This window comes from Schistocerca cancellata, chromosome 8 (genome assembly GCF_023864275.1).
Source record: "Schistocerca cancellata isolate TAMUIC-IGC-003103 chromosome 8, iqSchCanc2.1, whole genome shotgun sequence".
NCBI lineage: Eukaryota > Metazoa > Arthropoda > Insecta > Orthoptera > Acrididae > Schistocerca > Schistocerca cancellata.
Genome location: NC_064633.1, coordinates 200,479,613 through 200,496,378, shown reverse-complemented (window position 1 = coordinate 200,496,378; position 16,766 = coordinate 200,479,613). Strand labels below are relative to the sequence as shown.

General features: G+C 40.5%; 1 protein-coding gene across 2 annotated transcripts in view; it reads left to right on the top strand.

The window, feature by feature from the left end:
* The window catches only part of LOC126095034 (dual oxidase-like), a 261,993-nt gene that overhangs the window by 37,589 nt on the left and 207,638 nt on the right, over positions 1–16,766 (top strand). For both annotated transcript variants that reach the window (XM_049909698.1, XM_049909697.1), the window contains exons 5-8: positions 3,630–3,811; positions 4,896–5,139; positions 6,350–6,577; positions 12,036–12,119. In XM_049909698.1, the coding sequence (XP_049765655.1) occupies positions 3,630–3,811; positions 4,896–5,139; positions 6,350–6,577; positions 12,036–12,119 (738 nt within the window). The remainder of the gene's footprint in view (positions 1–3,629; positions 3,812–4,895; positions 5,140–6,349; positions 6,578–12,035; positions 12,120–16,766) is intronic.

Below are 16,766 nucleotides of genomic sequence, written 5' to 3'. Positions count from 1 at the left end.
AGAATTGATGAAAAACTTTTAACTGCTTTGTATAAATAGTGTTTCAGATAGTAGTTTACAACAATACTACTGAATACAATACTTAGCTTTGCTGTCCTTGGAACAAAGACTGCTATCAATATACGGCAATCACTGTAAACACGCATATTGTAATGCTTCTGCAGTGACAGATGCAGTAAAAATAAATTTATAATTAGCTCTTACTTCTATAGCAGTTTTTAATCACTAAAATATCAAATTTGGTGGCACTTGCAAGTCTTGGCACTTGCAAGTCTCAGAAATCTTATCAGCATCTGTGTTGTCAACACAACATTTAGTTCACTGTTCTGTTTAGCTCATGAAAATCTTTGTTTTCTATGGTTCACAAATGATTAATTTCTACGAGCCGAAACAGCCATTTGTAAAGAGAATGAAATAATGTGTACAATTTGGATAGAAAATATATTAATATAAGTGCCAAAAACCAATTGTTGCCTCTTATTCAGACACTGACTGCTTTTGACGAAAGGAAATAATCATGGTCATCCATGATTTACTGCACAAAAATCATTTAGACCTCTGCTTAACAAGATGTGGTTTGTTACACTGACAATGCAATACATAAATTCTTTCAGGAAACTTACTAACACGACAGTGCTTGTTTAAGTGAAACTGTGATGCACTTTGTGATTGCAAGACAAGTAGAGTGTGCACGTGTGGGAGGGGGTGGGAGGCAGGTATGCATTTCTTCATGAAAGGGATGGTTCAGAGCCCATATTAAACTGCAGGTATTGCAGTTACTGGCTTGGTAAGACCGTTTAAAGGTTGGAGGAAAACAACAATATACCACTTCCAATAGGACCTTGCCTAGTAAATCTCTCAGGTGTTTAAACCAACCTTTGGATTGAGAACAGTTTTAACCTAACTCAAAAGAGACACAAATGATCATGATGTTCACACAAAGCATCATTTTAGAAATCGGTTTCATGTAAGTGTTATCCTTGGTATATTTTGTAACTTTATTATGAATAATATATATTCTTTTTGAGTTTCTTTTGATGGAGTCTGCTTTTTACAGTAATGTACATAGTGCAGTTTTCACCAGATGATTTAAATATTCTCATGAGGGAATGAATTTCAGTTCTCTTACACAGAGTTCATTCTTGATATCAGTTACAACATTCTATACTCCAATTGTTGTTCACACTTATACATGTCTGTCTAAAGGAAAAACTCAATCCTATCTTAAGATTAAAATGGATCAAACTGCTGGTGCGAAAAATAGTTAAGAGAGCTTTAAACATCTTGGCTAAAGCTTTTGTTTGGTGTGCAGCGATCAGTGCTAGTGTACAGTTCTTTTGTTTTATTACCTTGAGCCAACTTATGGAAATATTTTATTGTTACCCAATTTCATAACCACAGAAAACTGAATATTAGCTTAAAAAAAAGTTCTTTGATAACCTTTTATAATACGTAGCAATCATTTGGCATACACTGCTGGATACAGACATCCCCTAGATTTCTCCCTGTATTAAAGTCTTTAGCTGAACACATACACGCTGCTCCTGTATGCTTCCTGAGCTATGGAATCCCCATTAAGACATTGCTGATGTCTTTCTTAACATCCTAGAGTCCAGCACTGAGCCTCCCCAGTCCATATGCCAATTATTTGCCTATCCACATGTCCTCCCATGCACCTTCATTTTAGTTTCAAAATAATCCGTTCCCTGCCCCATTTGCTTGCTTTCCTTCCACTCCAAGCAATTCCCAAGATGCACTCCATCTTTAAGTGAGCAACATACAATTTTGGAATTGTTTTTATATTTCAAGTCCACATTAACTGCCATATGTCAAAAACTGGTAATATACGCCAATTGTAAAATTTATGTTTTAGACATACTGGAATCTCCATTTTGAATCTTTACATTGTCTGCCTTTACATTCAACTTTCCTACAATAGTGACACACTTACTGAAGCATTTTTGAACAACAAGTATTGCCAACATCCTTCACAACCTGAAAGCAGATACTATTTCGACTATGAAATTTCCCACTGTCAGTGTCAAGACTTTATCTAGCACATTTCCAATGCTTCATTCCTTACAGTCAATGTAATAATATTTTGGATAACTCAGTTAGAGTACAAAGAATATTTTACATAAAAAGTGAACTATCTCATTGCCATGTGGCTTTTGCCTCGTGCACGCAGGAGTGGGATTTCTGGTAGAGATGCTAAGGAATCACAGAGGCTTTTCTTGAGATTGCACTCGCTTTACAGATCACAAACAAAACAATATTACAGTGGAAGAATTTAATACGTACTGTATAAATGAAAAAAAAAAAAAAAAGCAAGTAAGCATAAAATGGAAATAACATATCAACAAACTGGGGGAAGACAGATTAGTTCAACAACTAATCAACTAGAAACCTAAAGGAAAGAGAGGTGTATGACGACTGAGAAACAGATGACTTGAGTGAAGACAGAACAATCTGTAAACCTATTCCTCCAAGAAGTGAAGAAAAATAAGAAGAAGAAAATTAAATGTATCACAGACCTCACAAATATTAGCTGAACAAGATTACATTCAACAGAACACATAAAATCATACTACACAATTTAAAACAACTAAAAATCATATACTGGTATAAGGAAGAATTTTAATGGTAATGCACTAAATGAAACACTATGTGTCAAACGCCATAGTGCCCAGATGAATAAGAAGCTGTAAGTGTAGTTTTGCGTGTTTTGTAGTTATCATAATCCCTCAATACAGTACATAAACACAATTTCCATGTGAACTTTGCCTCCTTACTACAATTCAGATTGGGTTTCTCTAATTTGTTACAATTAGTGCATATCTTGTCTCGTTCAACATACCTGAAAGGGTTCCTTCTGGAAGAGATCTCCGAAACATGATGAATGAATAAATCAAAAATGTTTAACAAGATTATGGTGAGAACAAAAAATGCGAACACTTGAAAATTCAGAGAAGAAATATATATTATAAGCCCCTTCTTTAACAATTTATCTGAATATCTACATTAAAGGTTCTCACTAGTAAATGTTCATTGTAAATAGCTTTCAAATCTTACAGTTCTTAATATTTTATGCTAGTAAGTATTAGACAAAACTATAACTGTTTAGTGTAACTGGGAAATTATGGCTTTCAAATCATTCAAATGGCTCTGAGCACTATGGGACTTAAACTGCTGAGGTCATCAGTCCCCTAGAACTTAGAACTACTTAAACCTAACTAACCTAAGGACATCACACACATCCATGCCCGAGGCAGGATTCGAAACTGCGACCGTAGCGGTCTTGCTGTTCCAGACTGTAGCGCCTAGAACTGCTCGGCCACTCCGGCTTATGGCTTTCCAACTAATTTTATTTTTTGAGTTCACTTACAGTGTGTGTAAGTACAAGTAGAATACAGCAGTATAATCATAATTATTCATAAACATAACATACAGAATAAGCTTCTGACAATTTCTTCCCTCTGATAATAAGCATCTTGATTCATTCCAGATACTTGAAAGTTCCCTTATATGATCAGGTCTATGAGATCTCTTTAATAAATGATTTGTTAATTACTGCTCTACTGAACAACCCTTATTCCTTTAGTAATGGAAAATGTACCTGTCGTTTTAAGGTCAACAAGTTGTGGAAGAAATTCTAGATGCACAAAGGCCATCATGTCCACCAGAATATTTCAATATTGATATACCCATGGGCCACAAATACAGAGAGGAGAGTGGTCTGACTATTATGCCAGTCCTCAGAACAAGATTTGATATGAACAGTGGCTTATCTCCTAATAACCCTCGGCAACAGGTATTGTAAATTCGTTAATGAAACTTCATACCAAATGTGTACTAGATCTGCTTGCAATACGTTGTCATCTGTGACATTCGTTTGTTTCTACACTATTTTCTTAAGTTCAGCAACAGTATTTAAGGTTCTTCACTAGGGCTTCAATGACCTCTTGAATGCCATAAGAGGGACATCCTACCCAAAATTCTACCCTTGCCACCCAAGGTACCATTCCATTGCCCATACAGTCTACACAATATCACTGTCTTTCCTCATGCTAATACTGCACCCAAAGTGTCCTTATCCTATTCAGCGACAAGACCTGTCCCTTACTCTAGCCCATCAATTCTAACAGTAGTCCAGAAGGACCACATATCAAAGTAGCTATGTCATAAATGCAGTGCAGTTAGTTTTCAGTGTTTTATATGGTTATGAAATCTAACAAATTTTCTGCTTTCACAAATGGCCATGATCAATTGGTGATTTATTGCAAACTGAACCACTGAGTCACTGAAAATGCTGAATACTACAATTTCAGTCAATATCTGCTTCAGTACTTGCCCCTTCCAATATAGCTTCTTCTGAACTGTGCAGATGAGGACAGTCCCTCTAGGGCACATTCCATTCTCAGAATCCTCTTGTACTAAACCTTTGCTTGTCCCCATCCTCAGCTGTCATCTTCTCACTCCCTTGTCCTCACACTTTCTTCTACTGTCATTATGCACCCAGTTCCTCCACTAACCTGATACTGTACTTCTCTCAACTTAGATTGCTCTCTATCAAATGGTCCGCCTTTCCAGCATAGTGACTGTTAAGAATTAATTGCAATTGTCACCATAATTAACCCTCCTCTTGCCTCTGCTCTGAAAGGCACCAATTTCCCCTCTCCTGCCTCTCAATATTTTCCTGATTCTTATTTGTTAGTTATTCCCTGGAATTTCCCTTCTTGTAATATCACGTCTGCAAAGGTGTGAATATTTCTAATTTGGAACTAACACTTCCTGTCAGTGACATATTATATTACAATATGTTTATAGTAAAATAAATTGGATGTATGTGCACAACTGCTTTTTTTTTGGTTATTTATTCAATGTGCATGTTTCAGCTGAATGAAATAACACCTTGGATAGATGGAGGTTTAGTATATGGAACTACAAAAACATGGTCAGATGTACTGCGGACAGATGATGATGGGAACCTTGTACCTCATGGAGAGCTTGCTTCATCTGCAGGAGGACTCTTCCCAGCACTGAACAAGCAACGTCTACCCATGGCCAATCCACCACCACCTTTTTATCACAGTACCTACACCAAGCGACACTCTACAGATCCTGTGGAAAGATTTTTCAGTATGCAGATTTTTTTTGTTTCCGACAGCTGAGACCAAGTATAATTTATTAGTTTATTCCCAACAGGTGTCGTGAAGATTTTTAGTCATAGTTCTATTACAGTGTAGTAGCCAGGTCAACTTAAAAATGTTTAAGTTTGGTTTGACAGTTGAGAGCTTAAAACATACAAGATGTGGCTACAAAAGAATGGGACTGATCCTATGCACCAAAGATGAACAACCAATAGCTGTGAAGCGTGAAACTTTCTCATTTGAATTTGGCATCTTTGGTGTCTGTAAACAACTCAGTATAGCCATGGGCTTCATTTGTGTAAGAGCTGCTATTTTTTTTATATTTTGGCCAGAAAAATGATAAGTGTAATAATAGAGTGAGAAATTGAGATGAGAAGCAATGGTTGAGCTGGGAGAACAGCAATAAACAGAATTTATCACCTGTGAATTTTTAATATAATGCTATTCTCTGTGTCTGATGTCTACACCTTTTCATCTTGCTAATTTGCATATTTCTCTTTCTCCTGATGAAGAAATTTATTACAGCTCCAGCAACTGGAAATTCAATTATGTCTCATAGTTTTTTCCCTCCATTTCAGTGGTTGGTAGTAAATATCCTTCTCCTATCTCAACAACATTTATTCATCCATGAACAAAAAACGACTGTGCAAACTTCCTCACTATATAGTTCATGTGTTCCATATATTTGTCTTTCATCATTCCTATGAAAAAAATTTTTACTAGTTTCTTTCTCCTTTGTTTCTCATCGCTGTGAAATGAAGTGCCAAGAAAGAAATATTAAAATGAAAATGATGACAAGGTCTTACGCCACATTAAATTTTTTCAATGGACCATAAGATACAAAATATATAAATAAACAAGAACCAAATCTTTGACTGTGGTACACAATAATAGAATATTTTCAGCTGTAACTTTCCTTTTGATATGTGTGTGTGTGTGTGTGTGTGTGTGTGTGTGTGTGTGTGTGTGTGACGAGAAGCAAGTGTCAATCATACTCCCCCCCAAATATGCAGAAATTCCTGGACATTATAGTGTACTATTTAATGTATGTTTAACAACAGGTAGATATAAAAAAAAGGCAGAAAGTTTTTGAAGTATATTTTTTGAGTTAATGTTTTGCTGATTTTTGTTGGGATTTATGTTCAGTTAAATGTGTGAAATACATTTCACAAAGCACATTGTCTCTCTTCACACAACAGAACTTGGCAACCCAAGAGGAAATGAGAATCCATTCCTACTAACATTTGGAATTCTATGGTTTCGATGGCATAATAAATTGGCACGTAAACTACATGAGTTGAATCCAGAGTGGACTGATGAAAAAGTGTACAATGAAGCACGCAAGTGGGTTATAGCAACTCAACAACACATAACTGTCAACACATGGTTGCCACAATTGCTGGGGACACCATTGCCAGACTACAAAGGTGAGCACAATTTAATATTTAATCAATAAAGAATTATCACAGTCAGATTTTGTGTGTGTGTGTGGGGGGGGGTTCTGGGGGGGGGGGGAGGGGGGGGTTGTAACTCATTAGTATCCATTTGTTTATTAGTAAAAACATGCAATGACATAACATCGCCAAAATGAAATGTGACAAGAATATAATGATTTCTGATCAGTATAATGGCTAACTGTAATTGTCGCAATACAGCATGGGGACACAGACACCATGGCACATTACTAAAAGCCTGTGTCACTGAAAGCCAAAACAAGGTCAACTGATCTGATAAGTTTCAGTACATTCTCATACACAATGATGGTAGAATATGTAAGCATCAAATATCAGTATGCCGTTCAGATAAATGGTGATACCCTTCAAAAACTGTAATGTTTGCTGATGACAGGAACATAATAATTAGAGTTGCGTTCTCCCAAAACGATGACTTGGTAGTTTTGGTACAGTATATAAAACGACATAGTAAATGATAGGATTGGTAGGAGAACCACACATCATTCAGCATTAGTTCACTGTGTATTTTATATCTTTACAAAATATAAATTGCATTTAAAAGTAAAATATGCTCACGTAGCTTCGGCACTTTTATGTAACCAAAAGAGTTACTTTTGATGCAAGTAGAGTTTACATGCACAAACAAAAAAAATGTTTTTGTTTCATATTTTTTTTAAATTTTACCATTTTTTTTGAAGAAATTACATTTTCTACTGCTATATGATAAACCTATTGTTTTGTGTTTTTGCTTTTACTATAACATCCCTCTGTTTCATGTTACTAGCAACAATTTTCAAATAAAACCTGAATTAAACAATGACAATTTCAATATTGCTATAAATACTGTTTATTTTTAAGAAAAATGTTCTGTAGATTACGTGGCCCTTTATAGATCCTCACTCAGTTTCTACACTGTTCACCACTTCCGGTTTCTAGGGGAATCTAGTAAGACACTGATTGCATAAGCAAAAAAGTAGTCAAAATGAGGTAACACCTAATAGGTATACAACACACCTAACTTAAAGGTACTGCAGTTATGACCTAAGCTGACCAAAGCTACTACTAAAACTACCGTAGCCTACGTTTACTTACAACAGTATAAGGTAGCCTACAGTAGTTTTACAACTCAAATAATAATTAAGCGTCCAAACTTAATGTTAGGAGATATAGCTTTAACAGTAGCTGAGCAGGTCTAAAAGCGGTTCTTAGCTAACAGCTTAAACCTTCATCTCACAAAGGTTTATATTATGGAACTTCAAACCACAAACAATTATCCATTAATACCACAAGTAGACATTAATGGTCATATACTGAATGAAGCACAGCATGTAAAATTCCTTGGGGTCCAACTGGATAATAGGTTAAAATGGAGTCAACATATAGATGAACTAATCAAGCAGCTCAGTTCAGCATTTTATGAACTTAGAAGCATCTCCCACTGTGTTGATCCAAAGACACAAGTGTTGGTTTATTTTGCATGTTTTCACTCCTTGCTGTCCCAGGGAAGTATCATTTGGGGCAGTGCACTTAAACTAAACAAAACATTCATTCAGCAGAAGCAGGCAGTAAGAAGCTACATTTACATCTACACATATACTCCGTGCAGTTGATGGCATGGGGTACCCTATGCCATGTGCTGTATGGGGAATACCAGCAATCCACTGTACAGAACATGGCATAGGGTACCCCATGCCATCCACTGTACGGCACCTGGTGTACGATACCCCCTACCACTACTAGTTATTTCCTTTCCTGTTCCACTAACAAACAGAGCAATGGAAAAATGACTGTCAACATGCATCCACATATGAGACCTAATTTATCATGTCTTATCTTGGCAGTTCTTACACGCAATGTCTGTCAGAGGCAGTACAATCGTTCTGCATTGAGCTTCAAATGCTGGTCCCCAAAAAGGATGTTGTCTTCCCTCTATGGATTCCCATTTGAGTTCCCAGAGGCACGTCTGTAACATTTGCATGTTGTTTGAACCTACCACTAACAAATCTAGCAGCCGGTGTCTGCATTGCCTCGAAGTCTTCCCTTTATCCAGCATAGTACAGATCCCAAACACTTGAGCAATGCTTAATAATAGGTTGCACTAGCACCCTATATGCAGTCTCCTTTACAGGAGAACCACACTTTCTTAGAATCCTCCAAATAAATCCCTACCACAAACTTCACAGCTTCATTCCATCTCACATTGCTCTGCAACATTATGCCCAGATATTTAAACGATGTGACTGTGCCAAGCAGGACACTACTAATGCTGTATCTAAACATTACAGGTTTGTTTATCCTATTCATCCACATTAACTTCCATTTTTCTAGATTTAGAACTAGCTGCCATTCATCACATCAACTAGAAATGTTGTCTAAGTCATCCTGTATCCTCCAACAGTCACTCAGTTTTCACACCTTACTGTACACCATAGCATTACTGCCTACACTGTCTGGTAAGTCATTTGTGTGAATAGAGAATAACAGTGGTCCTATCACACTTCTCTGAGGCACTATTGACGGTACCCCTGCCTGGGATAAACACTCACCATTGAGGCCATCATACAATGTTCTACAACTTAAGATGTCTTTGAGCCACTCATACATCTATGAACCTATTCCGTATCAACTGATGAGCCAAAACATTATGACCACATACTTGAAAGTGTGTTGGTCCACATCTGGAATACATTTCAGCAGATATTCTGCATGCCATAGATTTGACAAGTACTTGATAGGTTTTCAGAGATGTGTGGCACCAGGTGTCTATGTACAGGTCACACACTTCCCGCAATTTACAGGCAGTTGGTTTGTGGGCATGGAGTTGGCACCTGATAGTGCCCCAGTTGGGTTTCATCACATTCAGATAAGCTGAATTTGATGGCCAAGACATCAACGTGAGTTCACTATCATCCTCCTCAAACCAATGCCGCACAATTCTGGCCTTGTGACACGGACAGCTATCCTGCTGGAAGATGCCATTGCTGTTAGAGAAGACATTAAGCGTAAGGGGCAACAGGTTGTCCCTAATAATGTTCACGTAGTCCACAACTGTTATGGTGCTTTTAGTCGCTACCGCAGGTCCCGTGGAACCCCAGGTGAATGTCCCCCAAACATAATACTGCTCCCCCCATCCTACGTCCACGGCATGCCGCACGTTTCGAGCAGCAGTTCATCTGGATGACAACCGTCGAGCTGGTTTAGCAATAAATGGGATTCATCTAACCACACAACACAATTCCATTGATCCACGGACCAATCTCAATGATCCCATGTCCACTGTAATCGAAATTGACGATGTTGTTGGGTCAACAGGTGAACACGTAGAGATCCTCTGCTGCAAAACACTATGTCCAACACTTTCTGCTGAATGGTGTGTTCCAAAACACTTGTGCCTGTGCCAGCAGTGTACTCTGTCATCAGATCTGCCACAAATTACCGCTTATCCTGATTTAGAGTGCAGGCAAGCCTCTGATCCCTATGTTCTGTGATGAGGTATGGATGTCCAATTTCTCGTCACTTACTTGTGGTTTCAACATTCTTCAACCACTTTCCATAGATTCTCACAGCAGTAGCATAAGAACAGCTGACCAGCTTCACCATTTCAGAGATGCTCGCTCCCAGGCACTGGACCATAACAAACTGGCTGTTGTCAGAGTTACTTAGGTTGTGGATTTTGGCACTTTCACCGGAAATTGTCACTAGCAAGGTTCCCCATTTGCCTCTGCTTCACTCATATACTTTTGTTATTGCCTCATGTGCCCTCAGTGCCACAAGGCAGCATACAACTTCACAATGGGCAGTGGTCATAATGTTTTGGCTCATCAGTGTACTCATACCTTCTTCAAAAATAGCCAACAATAGGGCACCACGTCAAACGATTTCCATAAGAAAATTTATTATATCCAAAGAGAGGATATGTTCAAGGATTCTGCAGCAAACAAATGTTAGGGATATTGGACTGTAATTTTGCAGGTCTGTTATTTTGCCCTTCTTATATACAGGCATCACCTACACCTTTTTCCAGTTGCTGAGGACTTTATACTGGGTGAGAGATTTGTGACAATAAAAGCTAAGTAAGGGGCCAATGACATACAGTACTCTTTCAAAAACCGAGCTGGGATTTCATCCAGACCTGGTGAAGTATTAGTTTTCAACTCTTCAGTTGTTTCTCTACACTAGCAACGTCGTCCATAAGGGAGTCTGTTCGATTGTCAAATGTGGTACAGTTGTAAGATTGTCCTGTGTGAACCATTTCTTGAACGTAAAATTTAAAACCTTGGCTTTCATTTTGCTATCTTCAACTGGCACAACTGGTAAACAAATGACTGGATGGAAGCCTTGGACCCATTTAGTAATTTGATATAGGACCAGAATTTTTTCGGGTTCTCTGCCAGATGTTTTGCTGTAATGTATACCTCGACTCATTCCACACCCCTGAAGGTTTTCCCAGGGAATATGATGAATGAATGAACACAGGAAATGTTTCCCAGGAAGAAGAGGCTCCCTAATGCATCTGTCATTATGCCTCACAAACAAATGCTGGCAGCTTACATGTACCATTTTCTTCACACTTCACTAGAGACTGTTGAATTGCTTGCTTGTTGTCAGGCTGATGTGAACAATTTCTTGTCAAACATTGTCCCAGGCACTGTAATGGACTCACCACTTTACGCCTGAAATAAAATGGCAATCGACACAATGTCTCCTCCATAGAAGTTGTTCCTGAGAGTACCCTCAGCTGGTGGAGACATGGCTACAGTCTTCTGGGTCTCTGAAAGGGTCATTCCATTTGATGCCCTGCCTCTTGGTCAAACTATCATCTTTGGTGAAACTCTTAGTAAACAGAGCAAACAATTCATGGGCACCAAAAATGTGAACACACTTCTCTTTTCCCATGATAACACAAGGCTACACAAGTCTTGCATACCGAAGGGGCAATCACAAGACTTCCTCATATGCCATACAGTCTGAATCTTGCATCGTCCGACTTCCATTTCCTTGGTCCACTGACAGATAGATTCTGTGGGTAGCACTCGTTCAATAGGGAAGTTACAGAAGCAGCAAGAACTTGGCTGACACACACATCTGAAGAGTAATACAATGAATGCATACATGCTCTAGCATTAAGGTGGTGTAAGGCCACAGAGCTGAACTGAGATTACATTGAGAAATAGGGTTTTATAATCAAAGAATTGGAGAATAATATGTCACATTTACATCCTGACTAGAACATTCTGTTTTATGAAAAAAAATTGTTGCATTATTTACTGAAAGATCCTTATAGTAATCTCACTCTCTGTAATATAACTATTACTGATTTAGAAACAGCTATTATCAATAAATTTGCACAATCACATATCATTTTAGGATGTACCTGGTTTAGTTGTTCATTATTTGAAGTAGCTGTAATATGCCTTATATTCTTTTACAGGATATGATCCATCTATCAATCCACAGATTGATCAGTTTTTCCAATCAGCTGCATTTCGATTTGGACACACACTTGTGACACCAGGTACGTAGTTATTTAAGAAACTTGGTAAACAAGTTTATTAGATAAGCTGCCAGAAACACAACTATTTCCATTGCATGATGTTAAAGATTAATCAATCAGGAGTTTAGACATACACAGCATCTGAGAAAGTCGTTGTACCCCCTGGACTTTGTACAGTAGGAAAAACAAGTAGCTGTTTTATTGGTATTCCTGCTTTGAAGAATGTTTCTTTCAATCAAACAGGATTGCTTTTTGAGATGCAGCCTTGCCAAAGTGATCTTTAAAGGCACTGCCTCTGTCACTGTTTGCCCTGTCTGTAGATGTTTGTGCACCCTCCCACATACCACAATGCCACTAATCACTCCTCAACAGTATAACAGTGGCCACTCACATCAGCCACAGCCTCATAACTGTAATATTGCATCATGGTTCTGTCTGATGAAGCAGACGGCTTTTGTGACTGACATAATAGGGTGGGTGTCACAATACACCTCAGCAGCAGCAGCTACAAGCACTGGCGCAAGAAGTACCCTGACACAGCAGTATGCGCCACCCAGGATCTCTGAGAGGAGGAGCTGGTACAGCATTAAGGCACCACCAGGGATACGGTGTTGCTGCTTGGCAAGAAAGCAGGAGCAACAATTTCAAGGTAACTACTCAGTCGCACTGAAGAGCGACTGAGGGCAGAGCTTAGAGGGCAGAAACACTGCAGTTTCAATAACAGTAACAGATCAAGCTTGCATATATACTGCCCAATTCAGGCAGGCATTGTCTGGCATCATCAGCCGCTAGCCACAGTGGGAGCTCCATACCAGTTTATGAACTAAGATGAGACTCTGTCTTTACTTGCAACAGGCTTAGTGCCTTTCCCTCAGCAAGCTGCCTGCTGGCTGACTGCCAACTGCTGCTGGATGCCTACTTTCGTGGACTGTGGTTGGAGCCTCGACCATCTAGCTGCCCGACCATCACCGCCCGTGCAGGTAAACACTCACCGTTCGTAACCCTATGTAGGCACATATCACAGCCACTGGTTGGCTTCACCCATGCTGGGGACTGCAGTTTGATCCCACCTCCACTACGCTTCCCACTGAGCAGTGGGAACGAGCCAGCTGCTCAGGCACCACACGTTGCTCGCTGTGCTCCACCCAGCCCTGAACCTACATCGAGACTGTGGCTGCTGCACAGATGACAGCACACCTTCGCCAGCTGCCACCACCTCTTGCGGAAGTATATCACACACTGTCCACACGACGACCCTTTGCTGACACCAGCATGCTTCTGTTGGCTAGCCTGCATCGTGGTGAGCATTGACCGCCTTCTAGTACCAGCAGTACAGTGTAGTTTGTTATGGAACAGAGAGATCACTCGACAATACTACACTCCTGGAAATGGAAAAAAGAACACATTGACACCGGTGTGTCAGACCCACCATACTTGCTCCGGACACTGCGAGAGGGCTGTACAAGCAATGATCACACGCACGGCACAGCGGACACACCAGGAACCGCGGTGTTGGCCGTCGAATGGCGCTAGCTGCGCAGCATTTGTGCACTGCCGCCGTCAGTGTCAGCCAGTTTGTCGTGGCATACGGAGCTCCATCGCAGTCTTTAACACTGGTAGCATGCCGCGACAGCGTGGACGTGAACCGTATGTGCAGTTGACGGACTTTGAGCGAGGGCGTATAGTGGGCATGCGGGAGGCCGGGTGGACGTACCGCCGAATTGCTCAACACGTGGGGCGTGAGGTCTCCAGAGTACATCGATGTTGTCGCCAGTAGTCGGCGGAAGGTGCACGTGCCCGTCGACCTGGGACCGGACCGCAGCGACACACGGATGCACGCCAAGACCGTAGGATCCTACGCAGTGCCGTAGGGGACCGCACCGCCACTTCCCAGCAAATTAGGGACACTGTTGCTCCTGGGGTATCGGCGTGGACCATTCGCAACCGTCTCCATGAAGCTGGGCTACGGTCCCGCACACCGTTAGGCCGTCTTCCGCTCACGCCCCAACATCGTGCAGCCTGCCTCCAGTGGTGTCGCGACAGGCGTGAATGGAGGGACGAATGGAGACGTGTCGTCTTCAGCGATGAGAGTCGCTTCTGCCTTGGTGCCAATGATGGTCGTATGCGTGTTTGCTGCCGTGCAGGTGAGCGCCACAATCAGGACTGCATACGACCGAGGCACACAGGGCCAACACCCGGCATCATGGTGTGGGGAGCGATCTCCTACACTGGCCGCGTGCCACCCAACGTGCTCTAGAAGGTGTAAGTCAACTACCCTGGCCAGCAAGATCTCCGGATCTGTCCCCCATTGACATGTTTGGGACTGGATGAAGCGTCGTCTCACGCGGTCTGCACGTCCAGCACGAACGCTGGTCCAACTGAGGCGCCAGGTGGAAATGGCATGGCAAGCCGTTCCACAGGACTACATCCAGCATCTCTACGATCGTCTCCATGGGAGAATAGCAGCCTTCATTGCTGCGAAAGGTGGATATACACTGTACTAGTGCCAACATTGTGCATGCTCTGTTGCCTGTGTCTATGTGCCTGTGGTTCTGTCAGTGTGATCATGTGATGTATCGGACCCCAGGAATGTGTCAATAAAGTTTCCCCTTCCTGGGACAATGAATTCACGGTGTTCTTATTTCAATTTCCAGGAGTGTATTTTCACGACAGAGTGTATGACACTCACCTGAGACCCATGACAACACTACTGCAGCATACACAGTGTGATAACCTGAAGGCATCCTGACTTATCACATTCGGCCTCGTGACCCATTGCAATGTTCACCCACCTTGGACAATAAAGTAGCAGCGCAATTCTGAAACAAAAGAATACACTACTAACAATGCTTTTTGTCAGTAATGTACCGTTTTGTTTTAGTATTGCATTATTTCATTTGTGAAGCCACGGCTAATGTGAGGAGCAATTAGTGCCACGTCCGGGAGTGCATTAATGGCCACATACACGGCAAAAATGATAGAGGCTATGAGTGACTTGAGAAAGCAACTCGGCAAGGCAGTCAGAAACACAAGGGGAAATGTGCCAGTAGCTCTATCAAATAAGCATTCACCGATGAAATCCATTGGCAAAAGAGCAGCTGAACTTCAAGTACTACCATCAGCACTGCATGGACACATTAAAAAACTTCAAAATTAAAAGATTTAGGCTGATGTTTGTGAAATAATTGTCTGAAAACCAGCTGTAGCTTAATACTATTTCTGAATGACATGCCTCACTGAAGAGTGCTATTTTCTCATGAATGTGCAATATATCACACTTCACAAAGGAAGGATATGGTTTTCTGGCTGAAGGAGATTCCCATTACATGTGTCGGACAGGAACCTGGCTCACATAATGATGGGGGCAAGGCTGACATTGCGATACCTGTTCAGAACACATTATTTTGAAGAGTTTATGAATGGAAATTCTTATTTGGACACACTGAAAAGACATAGTTAATACTTCATCTCAAAGACAAGGAAGTCATGTATCATGTGTGATTAGAGCACAACCAGCGATCTAGCAAGTTTTGCTATTCAGGTGTGTGAGTTCCTTAAGGAACAATTTCAAGGCCAATAGATTGGATGTGGTTCAGCAAAATCTCGAGCCCTGTTGAAACTGCTACCAGAGGCCTGGATCTTATCGTGCCAAACAATTCATTATGGAGAATAATAAAATCCCATATGGCTCAACATTGGTACAAGAATAACAAAGAATTGTGCAAGAGTGTTGAGGAAATCTTTAAAATCATAACTCCTCACAAGGTTGACAAGATGTCAAGGAGGACATGGAGACGTGTAGATATATGTGTAAGGGATGAGGGTGCACATACAGATCTGCTGGGTGCATGGTTTTTAAACATAGTTACTCCAAAACACAATATAATGTTTCAACCTGTGGGTACGGGGGCTTCTCAAACACACTGTATATCTTTAGCACAATTATTAGACCATTAATCTATCTGAACATAGTAAGCACACTGCACATTATCCATTAGGCTCTTGTATGTTTCCACTGTCACTCTGAATGATGCAGCCCTACTTCAGTTTGACGCAGCTCTCCATGCTCCTGTGCTAGTCTCTTCACCTCTGCATAATTACTGCAACCATCTGACCCTGCTTACACTGTTCACGCCTCCAGTCTCCCTCCACATTTATTTATGTCCAGGCTTTCCTCTGCTAGCAAAATGACTATACCGTGATGGCTCGGGAAGTGTCCCATCAACTGATCCCTTCTTTTAGTCAAGTTGTGCCTTAAATTTCTTTCTACCCCATTTGATTCAGTATCTCATCCCCAGTTATTCAATCTAACCATTTAATTTTCTGTATTCTACTGTAACACCATATTTCAAAATCTTCTATTCTCTTCTTGTCTGAACTGTTTATTGTCAATATTTCACTTCCATACAAGTATGGGTGATCAGCATTGATCACGATTTTAAAAGTGATGACCAACATATGACAAAGATTTTAAGGAAGGTTTAAGGGATATTTGGTCACAATAAGTTTCAATAGCACAACTAAATTATGTTCTAAGAGCGGGCAACAACTGAGATATAAATATTTTAAAAATGGCATACTTTGTTTACATTTACATGTCATACAGAATCATATTTTGGGGTAACTCTAAAAATCACTTTCGTAAGCCTTTGTTACGTATTTTATATC